The 16,101-nt window shown below is 35.0% G+C and overlaps 1 protein-coding gene across 1 annotated transcript in view; it reads left to right on the forward strand.

Annotated features, from left to right (window-relative positions):
• Positions 1–14,457, forward strand: part of GAD1 (glutamate decarboxylase 1) — a 33,401-nt gene extending 18,944 nt beyond the window's left edge. Inside the window, exons 8-17 of the mRNA XM_027911575.1 lie at positions 694–809; positions 912–991; positions 1,196–1,250; positions 2,342–2,458; positions 2,617–2,681; positions 6,086–6,164; positions 7,794–7,943; positions 8,192–8,299; positions 8,997–9,086; positions 10,717–14,457. Of these exons, the coding sequence (XP_027767376.1) occupies positions 694–809; positions 912–991; positions 1,196–1,250; positions 2,342–2,458; positions 2,617–2,681; positions 6,086–6,164; positions 7,794–7,943; positions 8,192–8,299; positions 8,997–9,086; positions 10,717–10,890 (1,034 nt within the window). The 3' untranslated portion in view covers positions 10,891–14,457. The remainder of the gene's footprint in view (positions 1–693; positions 810–911; positions 992–1,195; positions 1,251–2,341; positions 2,459–2,616; positions 2,682–6,085; positions 6,165–7,793; positions 7,944–8,191; positions 8,300–8,996; positions 9,087–10,716) is intronic.
• Positions 14,458–16,101: the final 1,644 nt, after the last annotated feature.

A 16,101-nucleotide genomic window follows, 5' to 3' on the forward strand; every position in this document is an offset into this window, starting at 1 on the left:
CTGCTAGAAAAATACAGATCTTTCTCAGTGTGCTCATCAATGAAAAAATATTAGAAGAAGACGATGTCCTAGACTTATGGATGAGATTGATCTTCCTAAAGCTTGAGGTCTGCATCAACGAACTGACCTAATTGTCCGGGCTTTTTAGCAGCAAACCAAGAGAAATAGGTGTTTTTCCTCAATTCAAATTCTTCCAAAGTAAGTGTCAAAATAGATTAGCTGAATTGTAGCCTGTGAAGTGCCTTTCCCATAACTGACTGTAAGGAAGTTTACAATAACTAGCTCAGCTGTAGAAATGTACCTTTAAGCCATCTACTTCTATATTTACAGGAAGATGAGATAAATCCATCCAATATGTGACATTTCTCCAATTTCACACAAGTTGATTGTTCTTGCTAACAAGAAGTTGACATGCAAAAGCCACATAGTGAAAGCTGAACTTTTTAGGAATGTGTTACAAAATGTTAGCAATTGAAAGAGATGACAGATAAGAAATTCTGACTATCACTGTGACTTTCCAGAAGGACTGTCCTGTGCTATTTAAACAGATGCCTGTGCATTTCAGAAATATACTTTTTCACAGTTCACTGCCACTTTCACTGCATTATGCAAATGAGACTCGTATGTCTTTGGTATAATATGAATTTTTTTCATTATCATGATTTTATCATTTATTCATTTATTGATTCACAGGAGGAGCCATCTCCAACATGTACAGCATAATGGCTGCACGTTACAAGTATTTCCCTGAAGTCAAAACCAAAGGCATGGCTGCAGTCCCTAAGCTGGTTCTCTTTACGTCAGAGCACGTGAGCTTAATACACTGCTAATTCTTAATTTATGGATGTATGTTGTGAAAATACTTCATCATTAAACCACCATTCTATTTAATTTTCTTGTGTTTGCTGCAGAGTCACTACTCAATAAAGAAAGCTGGAGCTGCACTTGGATTTGGAACAGACAATGTTATTTTGATAAAATGCAATGAAAGGTAGGATGAATGCTAAGAGTTTGATAGATTAAATGTGTTCATCTGTTAAATTTGTTGTATTGTGTTTAAGGACTGATTCAGTCCAGTGTGTCAAGTTACTAATGGCCTGTTGAGAAAATCCTATTAAAGTATTTCAACTATAGGTAGTATTTCCATAAGCATTCTTTATTTTTATTTGTCTTTCTGTTTCTATGATAATTACAGGGGTAAAATAATACCAGCTGATTTGGAGGCGAAAATTCTGGAAGCAAAACAAAAGGTTTGTATTCTTAAAAATTAGTCCTGAAATGCTTGGCCTAGTAAAATTACTTCTTTTTTTAAAGCTTGAGGGCTGACATTAAAGAACACATTATAATTATATAAATGTCATCATAATATTTTCAGATGCTTAATTATACATTCATGTATTGTTTAGAGAATTATCTGTATGTCTTGCTAAGTTTTCAGTTTCCTGTTTAAAAACGAAGTATTTTTAACTCTAGACCTACATCCATATTTCATGACTTTAAAAAATAACTTTCTTTTTGGAAATGTATGGAAAAAAACATGAGGACATGAAACTAAACCCACTTTTTTGTCCAAAATTTAAAGTTTAGCCAAAATCATAAAAAATTCTATAGAACTCCAAAAAAATTCATGTAGATTTCATGTGTGAGGCTGCAGGGTTGGTAAATATAGCCAGTAAGCTTAAATTTTTGGTGCATTAATTATTATTTCTTGAATCATTGCAGTGAAAAATTCATGAATTTTGTACAAAGCAAGCAAAGTTAGAGCAATCAAGATTATTAATTTTTTATTTCTTAACTTCCTTACATTTGGGCACTCTATAAAATTGCAGTTCACATTTATTTCATTTAAGTCAAAATTGTATTTCTTTGATCTGTTAGCTCCATATTTATTGCTTTTGTTTTGGATTCCTTTGTTCTGTTTATTAGTAGATAAAGACTAAAGGAATAATTTCAGGCCTTCAAATCGCAACTTACAAATCACATTTAATTAATTTTCCTTTATACTGCTGCAAAAGTCACAACTTCAGTTGACTATTGCTAGTCTTTTACCATCATTTGAATCTTCTCACTGAAAAGATTAGATAAAACAATATTCTTCATCTTCTGACTAGTTCATTTTGTGAAGTTACAATACAATAAAACCACAGTTTGTTCTTACCATATATATGATTAGTTAGTTTCTACTGTTGCTTATGTGTACCTTTCACATGCGAAGAAAAACACTTTTAAGGCTGGAAAATGAGAAAATAAAGTTTCTGACATTATTTTCTCTCTTTTTTTTTTTTTTAATTTTCCTGAAAGAAGTTGGAATTTATATTTAATATTTTTATTTTCATTGTAGGGATACGTTCCTCTTTTTGTAAATGCAACTGCAGGCACAACAGTATATGGAGCCTTTGATCCAATACAGGAGATTGCAGATATATGTGAAAAATACAACCTCTGGCTCCATGTAGATGTAAGTACCCAAAAAGTGCCGCTGTTCAGGAAAAAAAGATCTTTTTTTACACATGTTTTGTCTTTTTAAATAAATATTTATTACTAGACCCTCATTAATTTAAAATATGTTGAGCTTTTTCAAAAAAATGAGTCTTCTCTTTTTTCTGTCCCTTCCAGGCTGCCTGGGGAGGTGGACTCTTAATGTCCCGAAAGCATCGTCATAAACTGAATGGAATAGAAAGGTACTACATGGTGCTTGTTTGTAATACTGCTATGAAAGTACCTTCACAAGGTACATGACACTTCACAAATTCATGAAAATATTCATTTGCTACATTAAGGAATTTAAACACTAAATTAAACAAAAGTGAGAGAGACAGGAAAGGTTTAGACTGTGAAGACTGAAACAATACTACAGAAGAAAACAGTGATGTACCACTGAGTGAGAGGTAAGTTTTCAGCTGATCTGAAGGGGGATAAGGACATTACTTGGCAAAAAGGAAGGGAAATTGTTCTACGCTTATCTTTGAAGGGATCATAGGTCTGGTAAAGGATGAAGAAGGATTTGAGGAAAAAATTAAGTGGGAGAGCTAGACAGTCTGAAATGTAGAGCTCTGAGAATAGCAGTGATAAATGAGGAATCCAGGGAAGGTGTTTGAGCATGGATACCCATGATGGGAATCCATGACAGGGTGGGAATTTGTAAGGTTTCTCTCCTGGAAGATATTTGCGGTTTTTCCAGAAAATAAAGAGTATTTTCTGTCTGAAAATGAGTGTTCTGTAAATGGAAGTTTATATATATATGTATATATATGTTTGCTTTTATATTTCTTTTATATATATATATATACAAACAAAAATACTTCTTTTTTTCCTTAGTACAACAATGGGAGGAACACAGGGAGACTGAACTAGTAGCAGTTTTTAGGGGCACATTTCAGTACCTATAAGGCTGGAAAAGACTATGATAGCACAGAGCTGATACTCTTCTGCTGTGCCAGGGAGAAGACTGAGGTCATTCACAGGGAGGCCAGAGTCACTGATACTCACCACATTTCAGGGCACAGGGGCCTGTGAGTTACATGAAACAAGTAGGAAGCTCCTGTAAAGGCCAGAGTGAAGTCTGCCAGAAAGAGCACACGGGGGCCCCCAGGTATATAACCCAGATTCCCAGGATTCCCACTGAGACCAGAAGCCAGCCTTTAATAGATAATTGATTGAACCTAGTTTAAAGAGGCAAAGCATTTGTGTTGGTAGGGATGGCAGAGTGAAAGTGTGACTCTCCCAACGGCCCTTACAATTCAGACTCAGGATTCATTCCAGGTGTAGCCTTTGGCACAGTTGTTCCCATATCCAGTGATGACAAGTCTGAAGATACTATGTTTATAACCCCATGGGCGTTTTTCTCTAGATTTTCTCTGAAACTGCTCTATCATAAAGTGCTGCTCATCTGAAAAAAAAAATTAGAAAAGCAATGAAGAACCAGAAACTTGTTTTTCATCATTACAGATATCAGACTCCAAGGAATAAAAAAAATTTGAAGCAAGCTCTACCTATGTACTCTTAAATTGGCACCGAATTGCTTCCTTGAGTCAGCTGTGCTGAATGTGAGCACCATGTAAAAGTGTAAAATGAGTACAGTGGGTAATGCTCTTCCTTAGGGAAAACAGCCTTTCCTGGTGTTGGGCATCTCAGACAGTAAGTGAAGAACAATTACAGTACAAAGAATAGCATACAGAAGGACTGGCAGCAAAACCATGTGGACCCTTCTGTGGGAGGGACGGCAGTGTGTGGTGTGGCAGGAGGACTCTGAAGTAGCAAAATCTTATCAACCCGGACCAATTTGCTAGTCACTCATGGCAACATATATAGTTACATTTATTACTAGGTCAGCACCGTAAAATAATTTTCTTAAGCTACAGAGGTTTGGTCATAGGAGTTTGGCACACCTCTTTTGACCTGAGGTCATCCCAGAGGTGCTAATTAAGGCTTTAATTTTAAGCAAATAGAGAAGGCAGCAGGCCACGAAGTGTGAAATTATTTCTTTCCTAGTCAGCTATACAGATCTTCAAACACGGGACAGGCCCCACGTGCACTGTGTAATTGCCTGTCACGGGCCCCAGCTGGGGTCTGTTGTTGACACTCAGATCATACTTGGCCTGCTTGGAGGCACTGGCATGAAGGACTGGCATGGTGCCACCATACAGAGCTGGGATTGCCTGTGCTAGGATGGCCTCTGGCTGGCTGGCTGCACCGAGGAGGGAGTGGCATCTTCATGTTAAAATAAACCTAATGCTCTTTGTGAAAAATGACTAAAAATTGTCTTTGTTTGGAACCCTGAAAGTTAAATAAATGTGCTAAACTGAAGACATGGTATTTTTAAAAAGGAAATCAGCCGTTAGATAAATTCATGTTTCTTGATTACTCTATCTGAACTATAAGTGAAGTGTTTGAAAAGATAGCTGCCTCCTAAGTCTGAGCTATATGTCTCCTGGTTTGCACCCCATAAGCAGGAGATTTTAGAGGGATGGTGAGCTGCCCAGGTATTGCACAGATTTTAGAGGGATGGTGAGCTGCCCAGGTACTGCGCAGCAAAAGACACATTTTTCTTTTGACTGAGGGGTACTGCAGTTTAACCTAGCGCACACAGAGGTTGGAATCGTATCTAGAAATTAGCAGTCCTCATATTAGGGTGAAGATATCATTGTGTTGCTCAAAACAGAGGAACTGTGGTTGTATCTGTGTCTTCTGAGAGTAAGGTGTAGAAGAGGAGGAAATACCTTTTAATGTTCTTTCAATCACATTGCAAGAATACATGAATAGTCTGTGAAATACAATTATGCACTTTGCTTCTCTGGCAAATGCAGTGAATGAAGGGGACATTTGGCAATTAATTACTTAGGGTGAAGAGGTCAATGAGTGTGCAATGTTGGTACATTTATTTTAGCATCATCATTAAACTGTCTAGGATAGTATGTTAAAACCACAGAACATCTGTTTTATTAGTAAATTAGGGGATCTTGTGCATTCACTTGTATTTACATGTAAAAAGTTTTAAGAATTACATACAGAATGGTAGGAGTCTGATGTAAAGTTTTAAAGCCTTTCAGCTGTCCATGAGCTCAAAAAGCTAGAGCTGTGGCTCTAACTGGGAAAGCAGGTAAGCATGCAGAGTGTCTTTTCATTTTGCTTTCTGCTTTTCCAGCAGCTGTTCAGTGAAGAACTGTATTCTCCCAGAATCCATATTAGTGCCATAATTCTCTGACACCGCCACTTTCCCCATCAGTACCTTGAATGATAGAACACATCAAACTGGTTTTGTTATTTTTGTTAGTGCTATTTCTAGAAGTGGAGTCTTCTGGGGACGATGTTACTGTATCAGCTAATTAATCTGATACTAATTAGCTGATATTAGTAATAATATAAACTAATCACAAGTCTGACATTGCAATGTTAACACAAAAAAAATTCCTTTCCTGGACAGCATAGCTGGGAAAGAAGACACTTGAGACAGTAATAACCTCCATACTGATATCGTCATGGTCAAAACTCCATATATTTCCAGCTGAAAGCAGAAAACAAAGGTGACTGCTTCAGGTTAAGTTTCTGAATTCCAGACCTATCTGAATGTGTAATTTTTTTGCAGAGCCAACTCAGTCACTTGGAATCCACACAAGATGATGGGAGTGTTGTTACAATGTTCTGCCATTCTTGTCCGGGAGAAGGTCTGCCTTATATTTAATAATTAAACATTAAAAAAAAATAAAAGAAGAAAAAGTAAATACCAAGCCCTATTTTTTAAGGGGGTATTGCAAAATCCATTTAATTTCAAAATTTTATTTGGAAGGAATAATTGTGTGGATTTACATTGTGTTTAGGAAGTTGTTTTATCTTTCTTGGGCTTTGGGGACTTTTTTGGTTACAGCTGTAAGCAATAGGCGTCAGATTTTTAGATGTTGGGTCTTTATATATTCGAATAGCAACAATAGAGCCATGCTTATATACCTCATCTGAGCACCTGCCCCGTTGTTTCTACGATATCCTGAACATACACCTTTGGTCTCAGTCTAAGCTTCTTAAATGAAAAACAACTTTTTTACTTTACACAGTGGTTTAAAATTTTCTCAGTTCTGTTGAAAAGAAAGAATGCTACTTTTATTAAGACTCTCTCTATATTTTGGGGGGTTTCATCTAGATTCTTTGTTGTCTTCAATGAAAGCAAAACCAGTGTCCTTTTTCTCTTAAGCAATAAGTATTTTTCTTAGATGATTAAAAAGAAATTCATATTATCTGTGGATAGGACTAATTATACTGTTTACTAATTTCTGGCATGTCAATTGCTACTAGCAGAGTTTAGTTGAAGAAGTAGTCCCTGTGTATAGAACTGGCATGGAAGAGTTGTGAGATCCAACCCTACGTCTGCCATTGCTCTTCCAGTCAATCCATCTCTAAAGTGAAGACTGCAGCACTTATTTCCCTCTATAAAACACATCTGTTGTGTTCTATACACAACAGAGGAAGGGAAGGAGGGAAGCAGTAGGCTTTGTTTAGTGACATGCATGCTTATGGTGCTAGCTATTGTAGGATTTTGGCAAGAGTTCTTGTCCTTATATGAGAACTTTGATAGGTGCTTTTGTATTTATCAGACAAACTGGTGTTCTTTAAGCTTCTTCCAAAAAACACTAATAAACTCTGAAGGAGATGCAAAGCATTTTAGAAATGTCATATGTGTAAGATTTCTGTGTAACACAGGAATTTGCTCCTCTGTGTTTCCTTCAGAGATTTTTACCAGTAATCCATAGATTTCTACTGGGCTGTGAGCCATATTCATTTGTAAGCAAGAAAATGTCTGGTTTAGATGATTTGTACTTATATTTATCACTTGTGTTAAGTGTCATAAAGCTAGACAATATACAAAGTTGAAACCTTCAATTCAGTTTTTTCATTTCATTTTGTGTAGCTATCTGTTGAACTGAGAGACCACAGCTGTATTCTAGTGTGTAATTTAACAAATTAGAAATTTTAATGTTAAGAACACAACCTTACAAACTGAAGTGCACAAAGCTAATATCACAACTAAGTATCCAAATAAATCTGATAATGTTTTTGCAGGTGTGAGTGTGTGGGTGTGTAAAAGCATATGACTACTCAGGGACATATAAGGGGAACCTAGGGTTATGAAATCATTTTTATGGCTCAAGTTTACAAAACAAAGTCAGTATGTTATAATATGACCCATTAAAGAACAATTCTTCTGCATATGTTTGAAATACTTTTTAATACATTTTTGAGGTATACAGTTTCTTAGGTACATGTGCTATGTAAGTCATATAAGTACATGTTTTTGATTACAGGGTATACTTCAAGGCTGCAATCAAATGTGTGCAGGCTATCTCTTCCAGCCAGACAAACAGTATGATGTCTCCTATGACACTGGAGATAAGGCAATACAGTGTGGGCGACATGTGGACATTTTCAAATTCTGGTTGATGTGGAAAGCAAAGGTAAATAAAAAAAAAAAGTTTATCTCAAAAACCAGAAATGTATTTATTTAATTTATAAGTCTCACGTGGAGGCTGCATTTAGTCACTTTTGCGGTACCGATTAACTGTATTTTTAAATTACAAGAAATAATACTGCTAAATGTTTTCTGACTGAAAATATTTAAAAGTGAAGCCTGGCTGAAAAGGTAATTGCTTTGGAGAAGAAAAAATAACCATATATTTATTACCTCCTTTCTTTTTTTAAACAGGGTACAGTAGGATTTGAAAATCAGATCAACAAATGCCTGGAGCTGGCAGAATATCTCTACACTAAAATCAAAAACAGAGAAGAATTTGAGATGGTTTTTGAAGGGGAGGTGAGTTGTCTTTTATGTATGTAGGAGCCAAATCTGGGATGAATTTAGAAAATTTCACACTTCTCGTAGTTCTTCAAGCCAGCTATGCAAAACTGCTCTTATTTCCTAAAGAACTACATGACTATTGGCATCTGGGCATTTTTTTTTTGCTACATGCATGTAGTTTTGTACTGTAAACGTCAGTTTTATATCCTTCTCTTCTGCAAAGGACTTCTCAGTTTAGGGTATGAAGACTGCCTTAATACAGTCTACTCATGCTGAGGGTCCACATCATTACATACGTAATTGAAAATCTGCTTTTTGCTGTATGTTCTGTTGCTAGTGCCACTACATAAACCCTTGGCTGATAGAATATACTTTATTTCTACAATTGCTAAGAAAAGGAAAATTGAGTTGCTTTTGTTGTGATCCTGGAAAATAGTTCCTCATAAAACTGCATGAATGTGAAAATCATTTGCACTTCATTAACACCCTAAATATTGTAAGTAGGACAAATTATAGGGAATATAAGACAGCAGATGCAAGCAGCAGAACTGCAATCCTTTTCTTTCAGTTTAACACGCAGAACTGGGAAAGTCAATACTATATTTTGTCTTTCATGTCTGTGCTAAAATACACTGCTGACAAGCCTTTAGTGTGGGATTGATCTGTATTATTGTCTTTTTTAATTGAGGTATGTGTTTGGTTCTTTTTGCAGCCGGAACACACAAATGTATGTTTTTGGTATATTCCCCCAAGTCTCAGGGGCATGCCAGACTCTGATGAGAAAAGAGAGAAGTTACACAGGGTATGTGTCTTTTGTTAAATGTAAAAATATAACCTGCTCTTTCAACCCAAAGTACTCTATTTATTAAAAGGAATGTAGCTGTTTCTGGGCACATATTACAAATGCTGAGATGTCAGTTCTCCATTGCTCAGTATAACCTTGATATTTGTTCACTTCTGTCTCCTATTTACACTGAGGCTGAAGTCATGCTTTCTCTATAGAACCAGATACAGAACATGCTCAGTTATTCTTTGGTTTGTATCACTTCTGTGCTCCCAAGTGTTACAAAACTTCAAAAAGCAGCTAGGCCTAAAGATATTGCAGTCTTGTTTTGATAGGACAGCATGCCAGCAAGAGAAACAGAAGAGTAGATATTTAAAAATGCTTGGACGAGTAAAGAACATGGAAACTTTTAAGTCCTCCTCAGGTCTTTATTTGGATTTTAAATGACAATGCATTAATGCGTTTCAGTGAAAATTAATACCCTTTGGAGGACTTTGGGATAAATGTATTAGAAGAAGTGAAAGAGGGAAGCAAAGACATCATAGAAGCATCACCAGGAAAAGTATCCTATCACTTAGAACTTGAGGGAAGCCAAACCCATTAATTTTGTAGTAGTATTTTAGACAGACAGAAGTGGAATGAAATACATTCAGGAGACAAAAGAATGATTTTATAGGTATCAGAAGTAATTGCTCTTGTGTGTGTGTGTGTGTGTGTTAGGGAATGGAGAAGAATGGGCAAACCTGGGAGGTTTTGTAGAGGATTTTATGTCTGTATCACACTGGGGAAAGAGAACAGAAGAGAACAGAAATTCCTGAGTCAACCCAATGGCATGTTAAATAAAAAACTTTCCAAAAAAAAAGAGAGAATACAGGAAGATTGAGGTAAAAGGTATGAAGTGGCAAGAGCGATAAAATGTTTGACTTGACCCTGTTAAATGTTAGAGGACATCATAAAGTTTCCTACAAAACTGTAAAAGAGCCAGACATCTGACCTTGGCTGGCAGAGAGCAGAGCAGGAGAAAGAAGACCTGGATGGAAAAACTGGGCTTAGAAAATACCAAGTATTAAGACTGTCAGAACATTATTCCTTATAACTTAAAGCGAGGAAGTGAGATTGTGGTAAATGCACAGTACTGCAAAACTACTGGAAGGTTTCCATGGCTTATGTTAGCAGAGAATATTCTTTATGACATAGATCTTGTTTAAAATTTCTATTTAAAAATTTCTATTGTTGTCCCCTCCACACAAATTTCTTTGAGAATACTCATAATATCCATTACCTTCGAAAAGGTCTGGAGTATGTTTTCACACAGATGCAGAAAACATTTCTTCATGACAAAATCTTTAGCACAAAGAAATTATGTGTACATTTAATAGGTAAAATAGTGAATACTCTAAGATGCTATTAGTATGTTATCAAAAAGATGGATATTATTGTTGTCAATTTTCCTTTAAATACCCAATCTTACATATTTAGTTTATCAAGCTTTTTCTGTTACAGATATTTTTTATAAAAATTAGTATCTTTTTTTGGCAGTCAATTTATTTTTTCTAAATTAAGAAATGCCATGACATACAAAGAAAAAATAAATTTTTCTTCTCTCTCTCTTTCTTTTATTTATTTATTTTTTTTTCCAATGATAAAGGTGGCACCAAAAATCAAGGCACTGATGATGGAGTCAGGTACTACCATGGTTGGATATCAGCCTCAGGGCGATAAAGTCAACTTCTTCCGAATGGTCATCTCCAACCCAGCAGCAACTAAGTCTGACATTGACTTCCTCATTGAGGAAATAGAGAGATTGGGGCAGGAGCTGTAGTACAGTGGTTTCATTATTTATTTATCTAATTCACTGTTTTCCAGCGCTGGCTATTTTTTTAACCCAGTTCTGCAGAACACATTTTAAGGAAATCCTCTTTCTGTAAATTCCAATCTCCTAAGACATCCTTAAACAAAACAACTATAGGCTACTGAAATATACATGTATTGGTAGATCGTATTATTGAGGGAAAATGTATTATCTTGAAGTTGAAGTACTATTGACTCTTACATTGGTCTTATTTATTGTAGTCAGCAGGAAATTAATAAGTACTAAAATAGCAAATTAAGAACTCTGCACAGTATATATGTACAGTATAAATAAATATATATAATTATATATATACATACATATATATATAAAAAGTGGTTATAAACTTAGATCTAAGCCACAGCATGTTTTCCACTTTAAGAGAATTAACTTTTCCTTCAACAACTATTGATGTGGATAATGTGCTACAAGTTTTTCTGCCAGACAGAAATAGACATATAGAAACATTTCTAAAATGTAGATTCTTAGGAGCTAAAGAAAATGTATAACAGTATTAAATCTTATTGTTGGTGCTTTTCTCACGTACAAAACAGCAATCTCTGACAGCACCTTTGAGTAAGATAGTTGTATTTGCCCTTTAGTGTCAAATCAGGGGATAAGAGTAGCAGAGTCGTTGTAACAGGTATATTATTGCTGTATTTTTAGAGGTTAATTTGTGTAGATTGTGTACATTATTGTTAAATGAATTTGTGTAAAAGGATTTAAATGTAATAGTTTTACAGCAAGATAACTGTTGAATTGTAGGTATCTGAAATATTTGCTTATTTATATGCAGAGATTTACCATGCTGAAGAGTTGTCTTGTATTTTCTTCCATTTGTAATGTAACCTATTTATATATTATTGAAGTTCTAAACAATGTTTATGGTATTTTAGTGTCTTTGTGAGCCAAAGAAAAAATACAAAAATATTAGTTGACACTTGTTTAAATCTTAGTGCCCTTAAAATAATAACTTGCAGATAATTTTACTGAAGATAAGGAATTCTAACATTGTGTATAGACTGTCAAATTATGAAATCCCTTTAATCTATTAGAATTATTAGAATTTTCAGTTTTATTTATTGTAATGTCAGTGTTCTGAATGCTTTTCTAGTGAATATTGGTTGCTAACCAAGGCCCCTGTTTTTATTTCAGGACTGATCTCTATGACCATTTTAACCAAATTCTGTGGGACTTTTTGCCAGCACCATTCTTTTATTGAAATGGAATTCACTATCTGTTTGGAACTTATAAAGCCCCAAAATAATGTCAGTATCTTTGAATACAGCTGGCTTGTCCCAGCAATTCCAATTGGCTAGGCTTTTCAAATTATAGACACCAGATTCATCTGCAGCTTGTTCAATTTTAATCACTAGATAATCAATACTACCAAGTGGAAAAGTCTATACTGGAAGCAGAGTAGTGGAACAAAATGGAGATTCGATAATTCTCTATCTACTGAGTTACTGTCATGGTGATAAATGGAATACGCTAATTTCAAGTGTTTTCATACATGATTCTGTGGCTATCATCTATGCAAGTCAGTAATTAATTGCTTTTTCTCCCCACCTCTCCACCTCAGTAACAAAATTAAATTATTTTAGAAATGTTCAATGAAATGCAGTCATGCTATGCAGTTTTCACAGCCTCTCTGGCCCCATCAGTCCTGTGGAAGGACAGCTACAACCAGGAGAGATTTCCATCCTGCAGGTCCCACTGGTTGTCTTCTGAGGATCCCGTCTCGTGGTTTTGGCCGTGTTAGCACAGGGAGAAGAAGCTGTTACGGTAAATGCTGTGTCGTATAGCACAGCCTTTCCAGCTTTTCATAGGACTATTGCTTATTCCTCTTCCATAACCTTCTGCAAAATCTTTTCTTGAAATTCAGTTGAATCTAAAAATTATTATAAGTTTGTCACTGTCTTTTAGATTTATGAGTATGACTTTCAAAATTGTATCTGCATTGTTCCTTTTATGTCATTAAACCCTAGTAACCTTACTGGTACAGTATTTCTTTCATTAGGTTATTTTCCTCAAGACAGTGTAGTTGGTCTCTTGCCTTCTTGATCATAAACCTCAATATTCCTCAGTTATAACCCTATTATCTGACCTTTGTATTCAATACTTGACATTTCTTGATGTAAACATCCATGCTGTATGACCTGAGGCCTGCAGTGCAGAAGTAGTCAGCATGAACATTGACTTCAGTAGTGCTATCTTCCATAATGGTAAATGCCATTCTTTATAGCTACCAGATGTTCAGCAACACTAGACGATCTCTCACTATAGCTGTTTTTAGAGCACAGAAGAAGTAGGTCACATTTTTTTGATTTACAGACTCCTGCCTGAAATCTGGTCTCTGTCACAGTTTTACTTTATTCAAAAGGCAGCTACAGAAGCCCTTGGACAGTTCTGTGACGTAGTCAGAAATAGATCTAGAGCTTTTCACTACATATATAATGTTTTGCTCACTAAAATTTCTGCTTCTTTGTTTAATGGATTATCTTGTGTTTTGAAGGTCAAAAATCAGAGGTTCTACCTGTTGCTGTTGATGGTTTGCAGCTAGGTGGGAATAATGGAGCTCCTCCTGCCTGTTTTGGAAGTGAGATAGTTAATGAAGAGGTGTTTTCTCCAAAGATAGGGGGCTTAAATTTATCTTCCTACCCTCTGCATTTTATTTTGCCTTTCTGCAGTGTTGTGTCCTGACACAGGTGACCACTATTAGATTTTTTGCAAAGCTTTTAATTCTAATATCAGATTCTGGAGAGTTTTTCTGTTACATGTACCATGTTCCACAGGCACTGGGCTCATATTAATTTCTGACTTGGTTAGCAGATTTTAACAGAGCACTTATAGTCAGTGAGAAAACTCATCTGTTTTCTTCTTAGTAGGTAATTTCCATCTGAGTAATATGCTACAGCTTCTCAGACTAAGGTTTACCTGGAATTTTCCTGCTTTTTAATCCATGCACTATTGACTGTGAGAGATCAGGATGTATGGATACACAGAATTATTGACTAATTCAAAGCATTGCAATTCCAGGTGAGTAACTTTGTTTTTCTAGGGTTTAAAATATACTCTAAGGTAGCAATTTTGCCTTCAAAATCACGTGGACATCACCATAACCTTGTGTGGGTGTATTCAGATCAAATAAACAATAGGCAAAACCTTAGCTGAACATGTAGCTGCAGTGCTTATTAACTCACATAATTTATTTGGAGACTGACCATTGGATAAAAATCAACAGCAGCTGTTGATTTTGAATGACAAAAATTCTGATTGTGTAATTAAAGGTGCGTTTTAGAGAAGATATTTAAATTATGTCATTCAGAGCAGACTAATCGAACCAGGGGCCTTGGGGATAACCCAGGATTTTAAAATAATTGTTGACTTAGCTCATACTCTGTTTTTTGAATGGTGACAAATATGAAGAGATTTTTTAAACAGAATCTCTGTTTTGTGGTTTAAGAAATGTTACAGTTATAAAGAAGTTATGCAATGCACTTTTAATTTTTCAATAAAAGTTGATCTTAAAACTGACTAATTTGTCTCATATAATTTTTGTGAGCCCTTTTGTTTCCTTAAGAATATGAGACAAAACCATACAACATTATCCCTCACATTAAAAATGGTAAGGCAAATGCTATTTAATTTTAATAGGCTACTATTTAATTTTATTATAATTTTATTTAATAGGCTACTATTTAATTTTAATTGTGAATTGAATGTGAGCTTATACCAACACAGACTGAGGAAGAGCCACAAGCACAGAACCTTGGTCAGTATGAACAGCACTGTTGAGATATTAGTACTGTGTATAACATGGAAAAGGTGATCAAAAATCTTGGATTCTAGACCATATTTTGGGTAACCTGTAATTCTCTTATGGGAGATAAAATGTCTTTCATTATTTTTTTTTTTGTATACCAAATATATTGAAAAATAAGAGTACATTTTGAATTCATAAAAGTATAAATTTTTTCATTATATAGACAAATTCTGATTAATTGGTGCTTTATGCATTATCCATAGAACTGTCATTGATTTTTACAGTATGTAACAAATTTGATTTTGATTGCTTTAGAGTAGGATGAGCATCCTTCATGTAGCATGAGTTTTCTTAAGAACATTTTTCTTTCCAAGTTAAAAATTTTATGTAGCAAATTATTCATGAAGAAAATACATGCTGCGAAGAAACTTATTAAGTCGCTTAGTGTAGCATGCAAATGGTGTAATGTAAAGCACTAAAAATCATGGATGATTGTATTGTGTGAGTATTAAGGAATGTTCAGGTCACACACAGACTGTTCAATACAATGGTAGGACCAAACAAAAGTTTTGTAGTTAGGTACAGCTCACTGTGGTGAACAGAATTACACCTCTCTGAATTTCTTCAGTAGGGTTTTATAACTTGCAAATTGTGACAATTTTGATACATGAATGTGATGATACATTAATTGGGAGTACTGCTTGCTCAAGAACAGCAACTAAGCTAGTGAAGAGATGAGAAGACACAAGCATTCCATGAAAGTAAAGGTTAAAAGGAAGGATGACTGCATAACGTGGAAGGATTTGTGTTTCATTAGGGCATTTGAAAGAATCAGACTTCTGGACAAAGCAAAATAAAAAATTTTGTTTAGAAGAGAAGATGCAAGCAGAAGTTTTAAAGTAGAGCAGGTAAAGAAAGAAAAAAGTTCTGGTTCTCTGTTTTAATAGATCTATCTACTGCATTCTTCAGTAATGATGATAACAGAAAAATCTGAAGATAAGGTATTACAGACCTTGTTTTGTTTCCGCTATTTATCCGATAATCTGTTCAGCATCTGAATGTAATTATTTCAGATAAGTGTACTTTGTATGTGTATTTGTGAGTGTATTTATATTCCTTGATATAAACGAGAAGAACATGTACATGCATTTACATACTCAGTGTGTATCAGAAAAAACTAAGTTTTGCACGATATTGACTGTTTTGTGTAGCTCTTTTCAGGACATCTGCAAAGATTCTTGAAATATAACATTAAAAAACTATACCATGAAGGAAATAGTAAATTATTTTCCCTTACCCTTGAAAGTATGTGTGTGTGTTGTATATTTATATGAATGATTAAATCTCTATCATGTGAAATCCTTAAATTATATACCTTTTAACAGAACAGTAGTCTGGTTTATCTAAGAGCAGTT

This window comes from Empidonax traillii, unplaced genomic scaffold (assembly GCF_003031625.1).
Source record: "Empidonax traillii isolate 1590-97213 ecotype Southwest subspecies unplaced genomic scaffold, ASM303162v1 scaffold33:size3420811, whole genome shotgun sequence".
Taxonomy (NCBI): domain Eukaryota; kingdom Metazoa; phylum Chordata; class Aves; order Passeriformes; family Tyrannidae; genus Empidonax; species Empidonax traillii.